At 48.9% G+C, this 22,078-nt stretch overlaps 1 protein-coding gene across 1 annotated transcript in view; it reads right to left on the bottom strand.

The window, feature by feature from the left end:
* LOC147102876 (dynein axonemal heavy chain 17-like) overlaps window positions 1-22,078 on the bottom strand; it is a 908,504-nt gene that overhangs the window by 589,191 nt on the left and 297,235 nt on the right. The window contains exons 26-27 of the mRNA XM_085963770.1: window positions 19,635-19,751; window positions 18,195-18,281 (exon numbers count right to left, since the gene is read on the bottom strand). Coding sequence (XP_085819896.1) covers window positions 18,195-18,281; window positions 19,635-19,751 — 204 coding nt within the window. The remainder of the gene's footprint in view (window positions 1-18,194; window positions 18,282-19,634; window positions 19,752-22,078) is intronic.

The following is a 22,078-nucleotide window of genomic DNA, read 5'->3' as shown; positions in this document are numbered from 1 at the left end:
CAGTGCTCGCATGCAGCAAGACCTGGACAACATTCAGGCTTGGGCTGATAAGTGGCAAGTAACATTCGCGCCACACAGGTGCCAGGCAATGACCATCTCCAAAAAGAGAGTCTAACCACCTCCCCATGACATTTAACGGCATTACCATAATCAAATCCCCCACCATCAACATCCTGGGGGGTCAGCATTGACCAGAAACTTTACTGGACCAGTCACATAAATACTGTTGCTACAAGGCCAGGTCAGAGGTTGGGAACTCTGTGGCAAGTGACTCACCTCCTGACTCCCCAAAGTCTTTCCACCATCTACAAAGCACAAGTCAGGAGCAATGTACCCTCTAATTTTGTTTTGGCCCACACAGCCCCTTTAATGGGCTGCGCGGGCCATTCAAAATTCTGTGCACACGCGGTTTTTGTATTTAAAAGCCAGTTCACCGGCTGCACGGGAGCTGCTGAACGCTGAGTAGCCACACAGCTTAAAGGGAACATTGGTCAGGTGTGTGATTTAATACTCGCCACATAACTCAGCTATTACACTATGGCTAGCAATTACGTGCACAACCTTAAAATCCCTCCCGCCACTTTAACAGGCTTATTTCAGATAATCAGCAAGCACCTGAGCAGCCTGTCCCTGAGGGCACCATAGAGAGCGAGGTGAGAGAAGAGGAGGAGGAAGAACACACCACATCACTGCATCTCTCACCCGCAGACACCAGCTCAGATACTGGCTATACCCATTCTTTAGAGGCTAGCGTAGTAGTGGGAACTGCACAGGGTGAGGCACCAGGGACGAGTGGGCTGCAACAAGGCCAGGGGGAAAGGGTAACTCAGGGGCCAGCTCCTTGGAGGGCGAGTTCGCGCGTGAATTCTGCTGCACAGGACTCAGATGAGGACCTCGATGGGGAGGCTGTAAGGTGTTCAGTTCCCTTGTGCCTTACAAGGATTCTTGGACTCTGGATTTACAGGACCAAAATATACATGACACAAAGGTTTAGGCTCAACCCAAAACTGTAGGTTTATTAAAACCAACAAACCACAGACAAAAACCCCTTAGAGATTTGGCTGAAACTGACAATCACCCATGCGGCTGGTCATTACCGATGTTGATTGTAGACCTGAATCTGGAGTTGACCGGTCCCCCGTCCTTCTTCACCTGACTACAGCAGTATCCACAGGTCGATGTCGCACCTTCTTATACTTCTTCAGTCACCTGGCTCCATAGCTGGGCCTCCCCCAACCAGTTTCAGTTGTCGGTTTGCTGAACTGCCCGACATTCATACCTCGTCAACCTGTAATTCAATCACCGGAGGTATACAGAGCTGTAAGATCGAAGATAACTCCTTATCTCCTTTCCTGCTCTCTGTAACACATATACAATGTGATTTCTATTACTGTTGATGGGCGGTTAGCTGATTGTCTGCTCAGGACTAGTGTGTCTTCCATTCATGTCAGGAAGTCGATCGTGACCCCATTGTTTCAGTTAAACTCAGAGCATTGTCCAGCTGTTAATTTTTCCCATCGAAACCAATCATGATTCAAGGCCTTACAGTTCAATGTCAATGTCCTTTTCAGAGTTAATCATGAGTCAAAGCTTCCATTGTCCAGTCTCTAAGAACTGATCATGATTCAAACTTTAGATGACTGGCACCTTTTCTGTGCCTCGAAGTTTAACCGTTTCATGCCCTTCAGTGCTGGGGCCAAACTGTTCCATGAAACTTACAGGCCTTTAGAAGAAGGGTGATGGGCATGCACACGGAGATGATAGGTGCAATGACAAAGGTGCCCGAGAACCTCTCGGCAATGATAAGGAGTGTGGCGGAGTCCCCCTCCAACATTGCACATGGCTCTGCATACACCATGGAACCCATCATTTCCAGTCTGCAAAGGATGGTAGACTCCCCGAGACCGTGGTGACCCAGACCTGATGCCGCGTGTGATGGGCGATCTGGCAGCTTCCATTGCAGCACAGGCGGAAGCGACGCAATGGCTTAGTGCTGTAAAGCAGTGTGGTAAACCACTGTTATACCTGCCTGTGTGGGTGTTTGTATTCCACTGTGTACATGTCTGTACATGCCTCGGCTGACTCCTCCCACGAGTCCAGGTATAAAGGTGACTGCTCCACAGTCCCTCTGTATTCTGGACTGGTCGACCACTCGAGGCACACCTTCACTCTCTTGTTAATAAAAGCCTGTTAGTTACTCGCTTAACCTCAGTCTTTTGAGTAATTGATAGCGCATCAATTTTATTAACAAGATTTTTTTATAATGGAGAAGATCCTCACACCAGCATGCCTGGGCTTAGACCATCGGGAGGCGGATGCATCCACCAAGTTTGCTCACTGGCTTAGGTGCTTTGAAAGATTCCTGATCGCCTCCGCTGCAACGGTCAAATCGGATGAGGACAAACTGGATGTCCTGACCTCCAAAGTGAACCACCGAGCGTACTCGGTCATCCAGGACGCGACCTCGTACACGGCTGCTCTCAAGCTCCTCAAGGACCAGTACACGCGCCCAGTGAACGAGGTGTACGCCAGGCACCTCCTGGGGAGTCGTAAACAACAACCTGGGGAATCGACCGAGGAATACCTTCAGGCACTGTCTGTGCTTGGCCAGGCCTGTGGTTGTAAGGATGTAAAGGCCGCCGTGTACACAGAGGAACTTATCCGGGACGTTTTTGTAGCGGGCCACAGGTCCAATTACACCCGACAGCGACTGTTGGAGCAGAGTGACCTCGACCTCAACAAGGCCTCTGAACTCGCACTATCATTGGACGCAGCCTACCGGGGCATGGATGCCTACTCCTCTGCACCGTGGACGCCGCGGGGAACGACAGCCTGGGACAAGGTAGGACCATCTCATAGCGCCGTGCCACCCCAGCCACATCCCAGCAACGGCCCAACTACCGCAGCAGTGTCCCAAGGCCAGAAATGCTACTTCTGTGGCCAGGCCAAACACCCCAGAGTGCGCTGCCCGGCGAAAAATGCGATCTGCTCGGGCTGCGGGAAGAAGGGACACTACGCCAGCGTCTGCAGGGCCAAAGCCACCCCGAACCCCAGCAGCGCCGCGTGTGGGCCGCCATCTTGGGCCTCCCCAGCCATGTGCGAACCACCGGAACAGCAGCCATTTTGGACGCCTCCAGCCACATGGGGATCATGGACGCCGCCATCTTGGACGCCAGCCGGGACGCAGCAGGCCCCCAACACCGCCTCATCTGATACCCGCAGCGACACACCGACCCCTACGCTGGCCTCCGTTACGCTGGACCAAGCGAGACCGCACCAACTGGCCCGGTCCACAATGGACATTAAGGTAAATGGTCACGAAACAACCTGCCTTTTTGACTCTGGGAGCACGGAGAGCTTCATCCACCCCGACACGGTGCGGCGTTGCTCTCTCCCAGTCCTGCCTGCGCACCAGCGGATTGCTATGGCCTCCGAGTCCCAGTCGGCGGATATTGGCGGCTACTGCGTGGTGACACTCTTAGTAGACGGGACTGTGTACGATAATTTTAAACTTCTGGTCCTGCCCCACCTCTGCGCTGCCGTTCTACTGGGGTTAGATTTTCAGTGCCACCTTAAAAGTGTTACGATGGCGTACGGTGGACCCCTCCCCCCACTCACAGTCCGCAGCCAGCAGCTTCCAAACTGCCCGCCGCGCGCCAGGTGCAACCTCTCCACACTCAGAGTCACCCCCCCCCACTGTTTGCTAACCTCACCCGCGACTGTAAGCCCATCGCCACAAAGAGCAGGCGATACAGTGCCGGGGACAGGGTTTTCATTAAAACCGAAGTGGAGCGGCTCCTGAAGGAGGGGATTATTGAGGGCAGCACCAGCCTCTGGCGAGCCCAGGTTGTGGTCGTTAAGACCGGCGAGAAGCAGCGCCTGGTCATCGACTACAGCCAGACAATAAATCGCTACACCCTGCTGGACGCTTACCCACTCCCCCGCATAGCTGATATGGTCAACCAGATCGCGCAGTACCGCGTCTTCTCGACCATTGACCTGAAATCAGCGTACCACCAGCTCCCTATCCGCCCTGAGGACCGCCAGTATACTGCCTCTGAGGCAAACGGCCGCCTCTATCACTTCCTTAGGGTTCCCTTTGGCGTCACCAACGGGGTCTCCGTCTTCCAAAGGGAGATGGACCGGATGGTCGATCAAAATGCGTTGCAGGCCACTTTCCCATATCTGGACAATGTGACCATCTGCGGCCATGACTTGCAGGACCATGACGCAAACCTCGAAAAATTCCTCTGCACCGCCCAACTCCTGAACCTGACGTATAACAAGGAGAAGTGCATATTCCGCACAACCCGCCTCGCCATCCTTGGCTGTGTTGTGGAACACGGAGTCATCGGTCCCGACCCCGACCGGATGCGTCCCCTTATGGAACTCCCACTGCCCCACTGCCTCAAGGCCCTGAAGAGGTGCCTAGGGTTTTTCTCCTATTACGCCCAGTGGGTCCCCTACTATGCGGACAAGGCCCATCCGCTGATCAAGTCCACCTCTTTTCCCTTGACGGCAGAGGCCCGCTTAGCCTTCCACCGTATCAAGGAAGACATTGCCAAAGCCACCATGCACGCAGTGGACGAATCCATCCCCTTCCAGGTGGAAAGCGACGCGTCCGACTTTGCCCTGGCCGCTACCCTTAATCAGGCGGGGAGACCCGTGGCCTTCTTTTCACGAACCCTCCAGGGCCCGGAGACCAGACACTCCGCTGTTGAGAAGGAGGCCCAGGCGATTGTGGAGGCTGTGCGTCATTGGAGGCACTACCTGGCCGGAAAACGATTTACCCTGCTCACTGACCAGCGTTCAGTTGCTTTTATGTTTAACAACAAGCAGAGGGGCAAAATCAAAAACGACAAGATCTTGAGGTGGAGAATCGAACTTTCCACCTACAATTACGAGATCTTGTACCGGCCCGGGAAGCTCAATGAACCCCCGGATGCTCTATCGCGTGGCACCTGCGCCAGCGCGCAGATCGATAGACTGCGGGCCCTCCACAATGACCTCTGCCACCCGGGGGTCACCAGGTTCTTCCACTTCATCAAGGCCCGCAACCTGCCTTACTCCATTGAGGAGGTCAGGACCATGACCAGGAACTACCAAGTCTGCGCTGAGTGCAAACCGCACTTTTATAGACCAGACAGGGCTCACCTGATAAAAGCCACTCGCCCCTTCGAGCGCCTGAGCGTTGATTTTAAAGGGCCTCTCCCCTCCTCCGACCGCAATGTGTACTTCCTCAACATTATTGATGAGTACTCCCGTTTCCCGTTCGCCATCCCCTGCCCGGACATGACCAGTGCCACGGTCATTAAATGTCTGAACGACCTCTTCACCCTGTTCGGTTTCCCCAGCTATATCCATAGCGACCGGGGCTCATCGTTTATGAGCGACGAACTCCGCCAGTACCTGCTCGCTAGGGGTATTGTCACAAGCAGGACCACCAGTTACAACCCCCGGGGGAACGGACAGGTGGAAAGAGAGAATGCGACAGTTTGGAAGGCCGCCCTGCTAGCCTTAAAGTCTAGGGGCCTTCTGACCTCCCGCTGGCAGGATGTGCTCCCCGATGTGCTCCACTCTATTCGGTCACTGCTCTGCACTGCCACTAACGCCACCCCTCATGAGAAAATGTTTGTCTTCCCAAGGAAGTCCACATCGGGGACATCGCTACCGCCATGGCTGACGTCCCCAGGGCCGGTCCTACTGAGAAGACACGTGAGGACCCATAAAACAGACCCCCTGGTCGAGAGGGTCGACCTCCTCCACGCCAATCCCCAGTATGCTTACATTGCGTACCCGGACGGGCGGGAGGACACAGTCTCCATACGAGACCTCGCACCCTCGGGGGCCCCAGTAACCCACTACCACCCCCCACCACGATCCAATATCCAACCCCAGCAGACGGCACGCCTGGGCCCCGCGACCCGCTCGACACCCACAAGGACTACACACCAGTGCCCCAGCCTACGCGGGACTCGACGCCAGAAGCTTCACTACCCCTGCCGTCGCCACGTCGGTCACAGCGGCAGACAAGACCACCGGAGAGACTCCAATACACAAACTTTTAATACACTTCACCCCGCCGGACTCATTTTTAAACAAGGGGTGAATGTGGTAAACCACTGTTATACCTGCCTGTGTGGGTGTTTGTATTCCACTGTGTACATGCCTCGGCTGACTCCTCCCACGAGTCCAGGTATAAAGGTGACTGCTCCACAGTCCCTCTGTATTCTGGACTGGTCGACCACTCGAGGCACACCTTCATTCTCTTGTTAATAAAAGCCTGTTAGTTACTCGCTTAACCTCAGTCTTTTGAGTAATTGATAGCGCATCAAGCAGTCTATGCTTGGTGGCATCCAATCTCAGACTGCTCTCATGCAGTCTCAGCTTGATGCCATGCAAGCTCTGACTGCTGCCATCGTGGCTGCGTCTACCACTGTCGACCGGGGTTTTCATGGTATCGCAGCAGGCCAACAATCTATACTCCAACAGATTGCTAGAGATACTGCTCCGGTGGAGTGTCAGTGGGGCCAGAGCCTGCTATCCTCTCTCAGGATGACAGCATTCCTGCTCCCACCACTGCCACTCCGGCATTGCCCTTTTCACTGCCTGTCATCCAGCCAGCCCAGACTGCTGCCACCCATGCTGAGGTGGTGCAGCCGACAGCTGGGCCTTCCAGGTCCAGAGCTGGGCGAGGGCTTCCTGCAAGGCCATCTGAAGTCTGCCGCACGGACACTCTGCAGCCTTCCACCAGCCCTGCTGCAGCCACTGGGCCAACACTTCGTAGGAGCACTAGAGTAGGCAAAGGCACAGTAACGACAGGCACTAAGGGATTGCACAAGGGTGAATAGTTAATATTTTTGTTGTAAATATGTGTTCATTGATTTTTGATAAATTTATTCTTTTGTGGTGTGTCTCATTTCAGCTTTGCGCTATGATATGGCCTGCGACAGGCATGGAATGATGGGGATGTGGCGAGCAACGGGGATCTGGGGTTTAATTCATTCGAACTGCAGTCTGATGAGGCAGTCACGGACCTGATTCCGGAAGGCTGATTGAGTGGCTGCCTCCTCCCTCGCTCCTGTTCCTCCTCCTCCTCTCCCTCTTCCTCCTCCTGAGATGGTCCCTTACTTACTGGTGGCAAGGGCTGGGCCCTCATGATGGCCAAGTTGTGGAGCATGCAGCAGACCACCACGAAATGGGACACCCGCTCAGCCGATTACTGCAGGGCTCCTCTCGAGCGGTCAAGACAGCGGAACCGTTGCTTGAGCACCCCGATGGTCTGCTTGATGATGTTCCTCGTGACAGCATGACGCTCATTATATGAGTGCTGGGCAGGAGTGATGAGGTTGCGAAGGGAGTCATGAGCCAGTTGGAGAGCGGATAGCCCTTGTCTCTGAGCAGCCAGCTGCAAGCTTGACGTGGTGGCTGGAAGAGTGCTGGCACACCAATCTGGCGCAGGATGAAGGCATCGTGGCTGCTGCCAGGATAGAAATAAACATAGTGAAAGAGGAAGTATTAAGGGGTTTAGCACCTTTGAAAGTGGATAAATCCCCAGGCCCGGGTGAAATGTATCCCAGACTGTTAAGAGAAGTAAGAGAGGAAATAGCAGAGGCTCTGACCATCATTTTCCAATCCTCTCTGGCTACAGGTGTGGTGCCAGAGGACTGGAGGACTGCTAATGTGATACCGTTGTTTAAAAAGGGAGAAAGGAACAGACTGAGTAATTACAGGCCAGTCAGCTTAACCTCGGTGGTGGGAAAATTATTGGAAAAATTTCTGAGGGACAGGATAAATCTTCATTTAGAAAGATACGGATTAATCAGGGACAGTTAGCATGGATTTGTTAAGGGAAGGTCGTGTCTGACTAACTTGATTGAATTTTTTGAGGAGGTAACAAGGAGGGTCGATGAGGGTAGTGCATTTGATGTAGTCTTTATGGATTTTAGCAAAGCTTTTGATAAGGTCCCACATGGCAGACTGGTCACGAAAGTAAAAGCCCATGGGATTCAAGGCAAAGTGACAAGTTGGGTCCAAAATTGGCTTAGAGGTAGGAAACAGTGGGGTTCCACAGGGCTCAGTACTGGGTCCTTTGCTTTTTGTGGTATATATCAATGATTTGGACTTGAATGTAGGCAGTATGATTAAGAAGTTTGCAGACGATACAAAAATTGGCCGTGTGGTTGATAATGAAAAAGAAAGCTGCAGACTGCAGGAAGATATCAATGGACTGGTCAGGTGGGCAGAACAGTGGCAAATGGAATTCAATCTGGAGAAGTGTGAGGTAATGCATTTGGGGAGGGCTAACAAGGCAAGGGAATACACTATAAATGGGAGGACACTGAGAAGTGCAGAAGATCAGGGGGACCTTGGAGTGCATGTCCACAGATCCCTAAAGGTAGCAGGACATGTAGATAATATGGTTAAGAAGGCATACGGGATACTTTCCTTTATTAGCCAAAAGGCATAGAATATAAGAGCAGGGAGGTTATGCTTGAACTGTATAAAACACTAGTTAGGCTGCAGCTAGAATACTGCGTGCAGTGCTGGTCACCACATTACAGGAAGGATGTGATTGCACTAGAGGGGTTGCAGAGGAGATTTACGAGGATGTTTCCTGGGCTGATGAATTTCAGCTATGAGGAAAGATTGGATCGGCTGGGGTTGTTTTCTTTGGAACAGAGGAGGCTAAGGGGAGACCTAATTGAGGTGGCTAAGGGGAGACCTAATTGAGGTGTATAAAATTATGAGAGGTCTAGATAGAGTGGATAGAAAGGACCTAGTTCCCTCAGCAGAAGGGTCAATAACGAAGGGGCATAGATTTAAAGTAATTGGTCAGAAGTTTAGAGGGGATTTGAGGAGAAATGTTTTCACCCAGAGGGTGGTGGGGTTTTGGAAATCACTGCCTGAAAGAGTGGAAGAAGCAGAAACCCTCATCACATTTTAAAAGTACTTGGATATGCACTTGAAGTGCCATAAACTACAAGGCCACGGACCAAGTGCTGGAAAGTGGGATAAAGGTGAGTAGCTCTTTATCGGCTGGCGTGGACAAGATGGGCCAAATGGCCTCTTTCTGTGCTGTAAATTTCTACGATTCTATTCTATGATAGCGGGCACTGACGGTGAGGATTCGCTGTGCGTGGTCGCACACCAACTGCACATTAAGTGAGTGGTAGCCTTTGCAGTTACAGAAGATCTCAGGATTGTTATGCAGTGCCCACAAAGCCACGTGGCTGCAGTCAATGGCGCCCTGCTCCATGATGTGAAGAAAATGTAGTCCCTTCTCCTACTGTAGAGAGCTTGAGCTCCTCCAGCCAACGACACTTCCTACACACGTGGTGGTCCAGGACACTTGAAGCATCCTGGAGTTCCCACATGGCACAGGATGTGCATTCCATGTGACTGAGGGAGCGCAGGCAGCGAGAAAGACGGGAACATGTGCACCAAGGGAGGAGGATGAGGACAAGGAGGAAGAAGATGAGGAGGAAGAAGATAAGGAGGAAGAAGACGAGGAGGAAGAAAATGAGGAGGAAGTAGACAAGGAAGAAGAAGCCGAGGAACAAGAGGGATGGAGAAGGCAGCCAGACAATCGGGCTTCCAGACGGGCGGTCCGTGATGTGGTGTACCACCTCCCTCCACATAATGCGGCAAACTTGAGGTGAGGGCCTCCTGCCAGTTGGTGTATACAGGACCGGCCACTAAAACCAATGCCTCCAAAGCTTCATGGAAAAACCTGTGGGCTCTCTCCCTGGGGCAGCAATCTGCCATTAGGATTTGTAAATAAGTGCTCCTTCTCCTTGTCCTTCTTATGGTTGTTGAGGCAGTGGCACAAGCAACAATGCTGAGAATGAGGTGCTGCAGCATCAATGGATCTCCCCTTTAAGCAGTGAAAAAAGCCTGTGGCAATCATTACGTGCGTTTAGACTACACCCGATATTGGTCCATCTTTTCAGTGTAACGCCAATGAGCTTGGGTTTTTAGGCTAGATTTATGGCTCCAATCATTTTAATGAGTGAGGACGAATTTTGCGTGCATCCTAGATGATTTTCACCTGGCGCTAATTCACCATTTTTAGTCTAAACACTGCCCATTCCCTGGCTATAACGAATTTCTAGCCTAATGACATATGTTTAAAGAGCATTTCATAGGCTTCAACTTAGCTCACCACCTATATGCAATGACATTTTTCAGTTGCTGTCTACAAATACTGTACTTAGTTCATTTGGCTTCTAAGGGCACTGCATGACTGAGTTATAAGGATAATGTCAAAGTAGAAGTACCTTAGTAAATTTGAAAAATATATTCCACGAGGTAATTAGAAAATAATAGGGGGGAATTTTAGCATTGAAGAGTGCATGGGTTTAGTGCGGGTGGGGGGTGGGTGGGATAAGTTCGACGGAAATGTAGGCACGGCCGGAAGTCAGCTCCAACCTGCCGATCTTCGGGTTTAACTCGGACATGTTGGTCTGGTCAGAAGAGAGGGTTACCAGTTTAAATATGAAAATCGCTCCATTGTTACGCTATTTCAACCTACTTACAAATTTAACGGTGCATCCATGGTTTTCCCAGGCTTCCTGAAACTCACCATTGAAACCAAGGCAAGGACACAAAGCAAAATCAGGCAAATACTGCAATAAATACTCAGCGTTCACAGCTGCTTTCTTACCTACCACCGGGAAAGCGTTTGTTCAGCATACTTATGGTGAGAGGTTAGTTTCTCCACTTTGGACAGTTTGAGACTCAGATCAGGATGGGTGGTGCCTTAGCTGCCTTATAGTGGACCTCGGACGAGGATCAAGATGACCATCAAGAGCATCTTGCTGTGGAGAGACCTGCAGGTTATGAGCAGAGAGCGGATCACCAGCAGCAACAGCCTGCTGCTGAGAGATCTGCAGGTGGTGAGCAGAGAGGGGATCAGGAGAGGGGTCAAGCTCGTAGGAGGCATTACCTGCATAACAGGGTGTACAGGCAGAGGCTCAGCCTCCTTGACCTCTCGGAAGAGCAGTGCCTCTGGAGGCTGAAGTTGTCACATCAAGTGGTGGCAGACATATGTAGCCTCTGAGAAAAAGAACTGATACCTGCAGGACCTGGTGGCCACACATTACCAGTGTCTATGAAAGTGACTACTGCCCTCAACTTTTTTGACTCTGGATCCTTCTGCGGTACTGCCGGAGACAGTCCAAGTTCCCTGAGCTCTTTGGACCTGCAAACAGACTTAAGGGGTGGCTGCTCAGAGACAAAGGACACCCACTTCAAACTTGGCTGATGACACCTGTGAGAAACCCAACCAATGAAACCCAAGAGCAGTAAAACGAAAGCCATATGACAATCAGATGTGTCATTGAACAAGCGATCGGCATGCTCAAGATGTGCTTCAGGTACCTGGACAGATATGGAGGCACCCTTCAGTACTCACTAGCCAGGGTCTCCAAAATGATCGTGGTGTGCTGCGCTCTGCACAATAATGCGAAGCAGCGAGGATTGGAGCTGCAGGGGGGGAACAAGGTGCTGAGCATTCATCATCTGCGGACGAATCCGAGGAGGAAGAGGAAGAGGAGGAGGAAGATGGCAACCCCATCGTAGCACCAGCCACTCACGTTGCTGCCCGGAATGCTAGATATTCCTTTATAGCTGTAAGTGTCACTTAGTTACCATCATTGGATCCATGTAACAACCATATTTAACTGTCACTCTCATCCCCCGCCCCCCACCCCGAATCCGACTGACACAATGCAGTCCTGCTACCAACCAACCACCTATTGTACATGTCCCCCCCCATTGGTTCCGTCAATTCATGTCCCATTCATCAACAAACTGAAAAGGTGAGTTCTACCCAGTAACCAATATTGGGAATCATGGGAAAGTAGTGCAAAGTATTAAATGTTACGTGATTCTAGTAAGCAACGGAAACTTAATAACCTAACATTTGCAATAACACCTATGTGCATATCCTTGTTGAACTACAAAGCTTTTCGTTCTTTTCTTACCGCTCCTACGTGGTGCAACCCTTGTGACTTCAGCAGAGTTGCTCAAATCCCTGCTCTGACTTTTGAGATGCTCTTGGTCAACGACCTCTGGGTATTGGAACCCGTGAGGAGGCCCGCCAAAGACTACTCCACCTGCACCTGTGCAGGGGCAGATTTGGCCATCAGGAGAGGAAGCAGAATGTCAGGTACTGACTGAGATGGGGGTGGGGAGGGGGCGCAGGCAAATGGGTGAGAATTGGGAGCGCTTTGAGTGGAGTCCCCATTTCCATGTTCCCTTTCGCCTTCATCCCTGTCATGCGCCAGCCACAGTTCACTCCTACCACTCTGCTGGAGAGCAGCTTGGTGCAGATCAGTGACGCACTGTAAGGTCTAGGCTAAGGTGTCTTTCATCCTATTTAAGGTGCCAGACATGTTGGCATCCAGAGTCTGTATGGCTCTGGTCAAGGCCTGCACGGACTTATTTGGTTACTGCAATTGATGTTCCACGGAGGTGGCCACTCTATCCATGGAGCAAGACATAGAAACATAGAAGATAGGAGCAGGAGTAGGCCTTTCGGCCCCTCGATCCTGCTCCGCCATTTAATGAGATCATGGCTGATCATCCAAATTCAGTACCCTGTCCCTGCTTTCTCCCCATATCCCTTGATCCCTTTAGCCTTCAGAAATATATCTAACTCCTTCTTGAATATATTTAATGAATTGGCCTCAACTGCCTTCTGTGGTAGAGAATTCCACAGGTTCACCACTCTCTGGGTGAAGAAATTCCTCCTCATCTCAGTCCTAAATGGCTTACCTCTTATCCTTAGACTGTGACCCCTGGTTCTGGACTCCCTCACCATCGGGAACATCCTTCCTGCATCTAGTCTGTCTAGTCTTGTTAAAATGTTATAAGTTTCAATTAGATCCCCTCTCATTCTTCTAAACTCTAGCGAATATAAGCCTAATCGACCCAACCTCCCCTCATACGTCATTCCTGCCATCCCAGGTATTAGGCTGGTGAATCTTCGCTGCACTCCCTCCATGGCAAGAACATCCTTCCTCAGAGAAGGCAACCAAAACTGCGCAAAATACTCAAGGTATGGTCTCACCAAGGCCCTGTACAACTACAGCAAGACATCCTTGCTCCTGTACTCGAATCCTCTCACCATGAAGGCCAACATACCATTTGCCTTCTTAACCGCCTGCTGCACCTGCATGCTTACCTTCAATGACTGGTGCACAAGGACACCCAGGTCTCATTACACTTCCCCTTTTCCCAATCTATTGCCGTTCAGATAATAATCTGCCTTCCTGATTTTGCCACCAAAGTGGATAACCTCGCATTTATCCACATTATACTGCATCTGCCATGCATCTGCCCAATCACCCAACTTGTCCAAATCATACTGGAGTTTCTCTGCATCCTCCTCACAGCACACACGCCCACTCAGATTTGTGTTGTCTGCAAACCTGGAGATATTACATCTAGTTCCCTCGTCCAGATTATTAATATATATTGTGAATAGCTTGGATCCTAGCACCGATCCCTGCGGTACCCCACTAATCACTGCCTGCCACTCGGAAAAAGACCCATTTATTCCAACTCTTTGTTTCCTGTCTGCCAACCAGTTCTCTATCCAAGACAGTACCTTACCCCCAATCCCATGTGCTTTAACTTTGCACGCTAATCTCTTATGCGGGACCTTATTGAAAGCCTTCTGAAAGTCCAAATACACCACATCCACTGGTTCTCCCTTATCTATTCTACCAGTTACATCCTCAAAAAATTCCAGTGGATTAGTCAAGCGCGATTTACCTTTTGTAAATCCATGTTGACTTTGTCCGATCCTGTCACTGTTTTCCAAGTGCTCTGCTATTACATCTTTTGTAATGGACTCTAGCATTTTCCCCACTACCGATGTCAGGCTTACCGGTCTATAATTCCCTGTTTTCTCTCTACCACCTTTTTTAAATAGTGGGGTTACATTAGCTACCCTCCAATCCATGGGAACTGTTCCAGAGTCTATTGAATTTTGGAAGATGACCAGCAATGCATCTACTATTTCTAGGGCCACTTCCTTAAGTACCCTTAAGACATCCTCGCAATGCTCTGCGACATCAACCCATTCATGCTTGAGGTGGACTACTTCATTCTCTCTCTAATCATGGACAGTGTGCGTGGAAGGCCTGTCAATACATAGCAGATTTTCTGCTGCCCTCAATAATTATCCTGTTCATCTGTGTCCATCTGTGCAGAGCTTGGAGAGGGCTGCACCTTCCAAAGCTGACTCTCCGCAGCTGTCCCTGTTACCACTGACTGCTCTTGCTCACTGGTGAACTGAGTCACCAGGTGAAAACCCAACTATCTGTCTAACTGGATCCACCAAAGTGCGAATATCTGCGCTGGTACATGGTGAGCATGTGTCCTGTGATGGCGCACCCTCAGAAGGAGTCAGCTCCTCTGAGGATCCATCGCCTATGAGATCCAGCGACTGCTGCTGCACGTGTGAAGGCCCTGGCAGGGAGAAAATATATGAATTAGTACTTTTTAAATGTGATGAGGGTTTCTGTCTCTAAGCACCCTTTCAGGCAGTGAGTTTCAGACCCCCACCACCCTCTGGGTGAGAAAAGTTCTCAACTCCACTCTAATTCTCCATTCCTGGCAACAACCTTGTAATTCTCCTCTGTACCCTCTCTGGTGCAATCACACCTTTCCTGTAATGTGGTGACCAGAACTGTACGCAGTACTCTAGCTGTGGCCTAACTAGTGTTTTATACAGTTCAAACATAGCCTCCCTGCTCTTATATTCTATGCCTAGGCCAATAAAGGAAAGTATCCCGTATGCCTTCTTAACTACCTACCCTGCTAACTTCAGGGATCTGGGGACATGCACTCTAAGGACTCTCTGAGGGAAAAATTCGGTATCAACCATTTTGGGGTGCTGACTTTAGCGGCCAGCGGTAATTAGCACTGGCGACCGCGAAATTGAGTTTTAGCACCCCAAGTGGGAAATCAAGCGCTCCACTTCCTTCTTGGGGCGCTAATGTCGGATGGCGGGGCGGAGACTTCAGCAGCGCTGCACACTGGGCCGTGCAGCACTGCCGCGTTCAAAGGCTCCTTCCCTCCCTTAAAAGGGCCATCGCTGCAGGCTCTGCAATTTAAAAAGTACCTACCTGGACCACCAAGGCAGCTGCGATCCCGCGTGATCAGCCCGGCACTCAAACAGAGTGCCAAGCTGATTGATCGTGGGCAGGAACCCGCAAAAAAAACTAGAACAGGAAAGGTACGTTTTTTTTCCACTTATCTCGACCACCTCGCTTTTAATCATTGCCCCTGAAGTGGCCGACTGCCCGATGCACGCCTACAGCAGCCGTTGGTGTTTTCGACCGGCGCTGGTGCACGGGGCAGAAGTCAATTTTGGGTCCGGGGCATTACCAGGGAGATGCACATGGTGATGACGTCACGATCTCTGGGCGAAGGCGATCGGGATGCAACGCCGTAGCACCGCCACAAAACTCCCGCTAAATATGGCGGGAATTGATGTCAGTGCCGTGCCTGGTCGCAAAACCATTTGCGCCCCGTTATGCTAATGGAAGGCACAAAGGCACCTAATTTCACACCCTCTGTTCCTCTACACTTCTCAGTATCCTACCATTTATTGTGTATTCCCTTGCCTTGTTAGCCCTCCCCAAATACATTACCTCACACTTCTCCAGATTGAATTCCATTTGCCACTTTTCTGCCCACCTGATATCCATTGATATCTTCCTGCAGTCTACTGCTATCTTCCTCACTATCAACCTTCCAGTCACAAAAACACCCTTTGCTTCCTGCCACTGAGCCAATTTGGATCCAACTTGCCATTTTTCCTTGGATTCCATGGGCTTTTACTTTTCTGGCCAGTCTGCCATGTGGGACCTTATCAAATGCCTTGCTAAAATCCATGTAGACTACATCAAACACCTACCCTCATCGACCCTCCTTGTTACCTCCTCAAAGAATTCAATCAAGTTAGACAGACACGACCTTCCCTTAACAAATCCATGCTGACTATCCTTGATTAATCTGTGCCTTTCTAAATGACAATTAATACTGTCACTCAGAATTTTTTCCAATAATTTGCCTATCTTTTGGGCAAATCTAAGATCTTTTGGGAACAGAAAAAGATAGTTTGGCAAAAGAGCCTGTTTATCTTTTTGATTTATCTTAAACCCATCTAGTCACCATAGCCTGGATTTCCTGTTGTATCATTGTGTTGGTGCAATAAATGTGAAATTCTGCCCACCTTTTGGCCACGGTGCTGACCCTTGCAGATTTCCAAGGATTACTCTGGTAGACATAGTTGTTGGTGGGCTGCCACTGTAGACCTAACAGCGATTGACTGCATTCCCCTGTGGGGCAGAAACTGAGGCCCCACAGCTTTAAAATCCTGTAGTAGCTTAAAGGGGAAGTGTCAGCAAATATAGCAGTGGAGTAGAGCTGGCAGAAGGGCCTCGAACATCTCAGATGCAGAGATGGAAGTAATTTTGGAAGTTACAAGAACAATTCAGGCACGATTATTTGGCACTCAGGGGAAGAGACCATCACGTGCAAAAGTGAGGGCACACTCGCAAGACATAGCTGATGCAGTGAGTACCACCTTTACAAATCCGAAATCAGCAACACAATGCAAAAATTAGTTGAATGACTTGACCAAAATGGGCAAGGAAAGTGTGCCACCCACCCACTGTAGGCTTTTAGTTAGGTTTATGGTGGCAGGAGGAGCATTAATGCATTAAGGCAAACCACTCCAAATGCACGAGCAGCTTGCCGTAAATATGGTAATGATGCCCAACCATCAAGATGGTTCAGGTCTCCAACCACTTTCATTGGGAGGGCAGCAGGCTCACTCCACCCACCTCCTGATGAAAGTCGTTACATTAAAATTGGTTCCAATGTCTTAGAACTATATATACGTCAATAAATACATTGTGATTCCTCAATGCTCACACACACAAAATTGTCAGTCCATCAACATCTCTGTAGGAGATTGTATAATCACTGTTAAAATTCTGGAATCACAGATTCAGGCCTCAGTAGTAAGTAGTTTTAAGTTCAAGACCTTAAATGGACAACAGCAATACATTTTCTCCTGGTATAGGTGCTCTCCTTGCAATATATCAAAATCTCGCCTTGCTCAAATGGAAGTTTAATTTTGGCACCTTCCAACATCCTCTGTTGAAATTTATATTCTGAGATATATATATCTATATATATAAAGGAATCGATCTGTCTGTCTGTCTATCTGTCTGTCCTTCTGTCTGTCTGTCCTCGCGTGTGCGTCTGTCCGGCTATGCGCTCGAAAGTTATAGAGCGTACCTACGCGCGCGTTACCTCCAAAGAAAGCTTACGCTTCCGGGAGGCTCGTAAGCGTATTTACTTTTCAGTCGGACGATAATTGTTAGCGCCTTATGCAAAAAACCTTCAAAATTAAACTCATTATCTGCTACTTAGCATTGATTGACTGACGTCAAGGTTCGACCAATCCTGTGCCGTCACGATTGACCAATCCTACAGTACGGTCCCCTGATGGTTGGCCAATCGGTGTGTGTGTGTGTGGGCGGGACTAATCGTTTTCATCTCAGGGATGTGGCAGCCATTGTTTCACTGCCATTACTTCAGCTTCCAGCTCAAACTACTTTGATCATCCAGCTTTGAAAAAGTTAGTATCTCTTTTAAAAATAACATAAGATTTACCAAAAACGTTTTATAAGTACTTTCACTTTCATCTTTCAAGGTATTAAAAGGTAGAAATGTTGCCCGGCAGCAGATTGACAAAGACACAGAGACAGGGCCCAAAAGCCTGGGACTCGATTTAAAATGTTGCCCGGCAGCAGATTCACAGAGGGACACAGAGAGGCCCCAAAGCCTGGCACTCGATTTAAACCGCCCGGCCCAAAACAGCCCTGGCAAAGCCGGGCTCCCCCAGCTAGTAGATATATATATGAACCTGCCTAGCCTGTACCATCCTTGAGCAAAGTATGGAAGGATGGAATGATGGAAAATCTCACAGATTACCTCACTCCATTATCCTGCTCCCATTTACACCCTATCACTACAGTTCTGGTGGGCCTTAGGAATGCTTCATACAATCGAGGGAGCACCCAAAGGACAAATGTGATTGAAGAAGAATCTCATGGTGCAAAACAATTTCAACCCAAGTGACTAAAATACAAATGAATAATTACCTTATCCAAAGCCTTATATGGATTTGGATTGTCATACTTGAAAGGAGCCTTTATGTTAAATTTTTGTCTAAAACCATGTTGGTTAATCTGCCGATAAAATAAAATAAAAACAGAAAATCAATGCACAAAGTAGATTCTACTCTAATGTCTTATTTGTGAATTAAGGCGTAAAGTAAATCCCAAATCAAATTATATACCAACGCATTCCTCTCATGCTTTTTAATAGTTTATAATTTCAACACATAAAATGGCATATAGAATAATGAAAATAGTACTGAATTGTATTTCATAGATAACAATTAAACTGTGAGTAAGCAAAAGTCAGTAACAATCAATAACAAGGTTAACGTGGTGTCTGCAACAGAAGATACAGACAAAGATTCATAAAAAGTTTAACATGCGGATGTCTATGAGGTAGGCTTGTTTTTATTTGCGTATAGAAGTGATCTAATTGAGGTGCTTAAGATGTTTAAAGGAGTTGATAGGGCAGGTTGACAGAAACTATTTCCTCTGTGGAGGTGTCCAGAACAAGGGTCATAACATTAAAATTAGACCCAGGCCGTTCAAGGGTGATATGAGGAAGAACTTCTTCACATAAATGGTAGTGGGAATCTGGAACTCTCTCCCCCAAAAAGCTGTTGAGGCTATGTCAATTGAAAATTTCAAAACTGAGATTGACAGATTTTTTTTAAGCCAGGATATTAAGGGTTATGAAACCAAGGCGGGTAGATGGAGCTAAGACAGAGATCAGCCATGATCTAATTGAATGGTGGAATTGAGGGGTTGAATGGCCAACTCCTGTTCCTATGAATAGTGTGATGGGAAGGGGCAAATGGAGTTAAAAGCCCAACACTCCTCTCCATAGTATCTGGGAAACGCTCAATTCTCAGTCACTGGAGAGAGGAAAAAGGCATAGATATCTGCTACTTTGTGACTCTTGTCCCTTTTATGTTGCCCTTTGATTTCTGCAACTTCCCCAAAGAGGCACATCTGGGCCTAAACTTACAACAGGTACAGGGAAAGGACATCCATGGAAGTGAGGTAGGAGGGGGCATACTGGGCCTTTCCACCTTGCTTTCCTCCATCATTGCTGGGAGGGTGCCTAAATCTAGGGGTGTTCAAACAAACTGTTGGTATGCTTTGTGCTTGAGCCCCTTCAGAGCCTGAGGTGGTCTGGCAGCAAGGGAAGGGAAGCCTGAGAGGGGAAGTCCTAACTTCTTTTGCCGTGTCCCCACTAAAATTAATGCTGCCAGTATTAGCAAATAAATGCTTAAAATATTTTTATGACACTAATTTCTCTACCAATTTACCAGATATTAATGCATTTAAAATAACAGGGTTATCACTTGTGTTAAAATAGCAGATAAAGTATCGTCATTTCTTTGGCAGTAACCATTCGTTTGCTGAACCTGTCAAAATAAATTTCTAGGAAAGCCTTACCTCAAATCGTAGACATTTCCTTCTAATGACATTAACTTCATTGGCTTGCAAAGGCGTCACAGCATGCTTACAAATAACAGAAATTTTCTTCGTATTGTTCCATTGTTCTGGAAGATCCTAAACATAAAATATCAGAAATATATTTCAACTATTAAATCAAACATCATCACTGTTCCACCATTATCTTTGAAAATGACTTAGGGGTTGAATATCAGCAGAGTTACATTGAATTACACTGAATTTACAGCACAGAAACAGGCCATTCGGCCTAACAGGTCTATGCCGGTGTTTATGCTCAACATGAGCCTCCTCCCACTCTATTTACTTCATCTCACCCTAACAACAAATCCTTCAACTCCTTTCTCCCTCATGTACTTATCTAGCTTTCCCTTAGCTTCTACGAAAACACATCAGGTTCCACATGTAAGCTGATGACACCCAACTCTACCTCACCACCACCTCTCTCGACCCTTTCACTGTCTCTAAATTGTCAGACTGCTTGTCCGACATTCAATACTGGATGAGCAGAAATTCCCTCCAACTAAATACTGGAAATATCAAAGCCAGTGAGCTCATCCAAAACTCTGCTGCCCGTAACCTAACACGCACCAAAGTCTCGTTCACCCATCACCCCTGTGCTCACTGACCTACATTGGCTACTGGTCTGGCAATGTCTCAATTTTTAAATTCCCATCCTTGTTTTCAAATCCCTCCATGGCCTTGCCCCTCCCTATCTCAGTAATCTCCTCCAGCCCTACAACCCTCCGAGATCGCTGCGCTCCTCCAATTCTGGTCTCGTGTTGTGTATGTGCCTTTAAGAGAAGAACTGATTCTATACTGCAGTACCGGCAGCGACCACCCCTGTATATAAAGCCATAGCAGGCTTCTGTATTTCAGTCTTGAATTACTCTCTGTTCAGTAAATACCTGTTTTATTGTTCTCCTGCAGTCTGAGTCTTATTGATCCTCGGACACTACACTGGCGACGGGCAGGTTTGAACTCACCTGCAGTACTGCATCACCTCACGGGGATCTTTTCCCTTAAGAGAAGCTTCTTGGAGGTCGAAGTCAGAATGGCGGGCGTCGACCGCGGGCAACCGCCCAGGGATCCATCGGAGAGTTGCAGGGGAGGCTGTGGAGAGCTGGGCCTGGCTCCCCAGTCGAGGTGTTCCAGCAAGTCGTGCTGGTAGCAGGTAGTGCGCTGACCCTTCTGGACTGCGGCAGGCTCGGGCTCGATCGAGCGGCTCTGCAAAGGGGCCGTGCAGCGTCGTTGGGAGGAAGAGAGAGAGGGTGGAGCGCACAGGGCGCGGTCGGTGCTCAAGAACAGGGCAGCGTGGAGAGGATAGAACGCGGGGAAGGAAAAGTGAGACGCGCCGAAGCCGCGGGTCACCGCCATTACCCTGTAGAACGCTAGGAGCAGCGTGGCAGCAAGGGGAAGAAGGAAAAGCGCGGGAGGCGCCATTTTATTCCATTGGGGAAGAAGGAAACGCGCGGGAGGCACCATTTTATTACATTGGGGAAGAAGAAAAAGCGCGGGAGGCGCCATTTTAAATCACTCAAGATGCCGAAGAGTGGCAGTATCACTGCTTTCGACAACGAGGTAGAAGGCTGGACCACGTATGTGGAAAGAATTGAAGTATACTGCAATGCCAATGAGGTGGCCAATGGAAAGAAGGCGTCGGTATTATTAAATTTGATGGGCGCGAGAACGTACGACCTAGTGCGGAATTTAATTACCCCAGCTAAACCAATGGAGAAAAGTTTTGAGGAGATTGTTAATATCTTACAGGAACACCTAAACCCTACACCGCTGCTGATAGCAGAAAGATTCAAGTTCCATAAAAGAAACCAGCACAAAGATGAGAGCAATGCTGACTATCTTACGGAACTACGCAAGTTATCGAAGCACTGCCAGTTCGGAGCAGGACTGGCAGACACCTTACGGGATAAGTTTGTCTGCGGGATCCAGAGTGAAGGAACCCAGAAACGACTACTTTCGGAAAAGGACCTGACGCCAGAACAGGCTTTCAGCGTGGCAGTATCCTACGAAGCAGCAGCACGGGGAGCTGCGGAAATACAACAGAAACTACAAGAATACGGCGCTAACGAAATGGCGTATGGAGCAGAAAAGTGCTACCGCTGCGGCAGAACAACCCATGATCAGAAGGACTGCTGGTTTAAGGACAAAGTATGCAGGCAATGTGGGAAAATGGGACACATAACAAGAGCCTGCAGGTCGGGAAAGAAAACTAACACTACAAGAACTACTAAGGAAAAGTACAAGAAAGTAAAGAAATTGACAGACAGTAGTTCGGAAGATCAGGAGAGTGATAAGGACTCCGGGAGCAGGAGACTAAGTTGTCTAAAGTTACACAACGTGATCGCAAAGGAGGATCACCAAACCATTTGGGTCACCCTCATGATAGCAGGGTCCCCAGTAAAGAT

This window comes from Somniosus microcephalus, chromosome 21 (assembly GCF_052327205.1).
Source record: "Somniosus microcephalus isolate GS21.2 chromosome 21, FLI_Smic_1.0, whole genome shotgun sequence".
NCBI classification, from domain to species: domain Eukaryota; kingdom Metazoa; phylum Chordata; class Chondrichthyes; order Squaliformes; family Somniosidae; genus Somniosus; species Somniosus microcephalus.
Note: the sequence above shows the minus strand (reverse complement) of the source record. Positions and strands in the feature narration are given on the sequence as shown.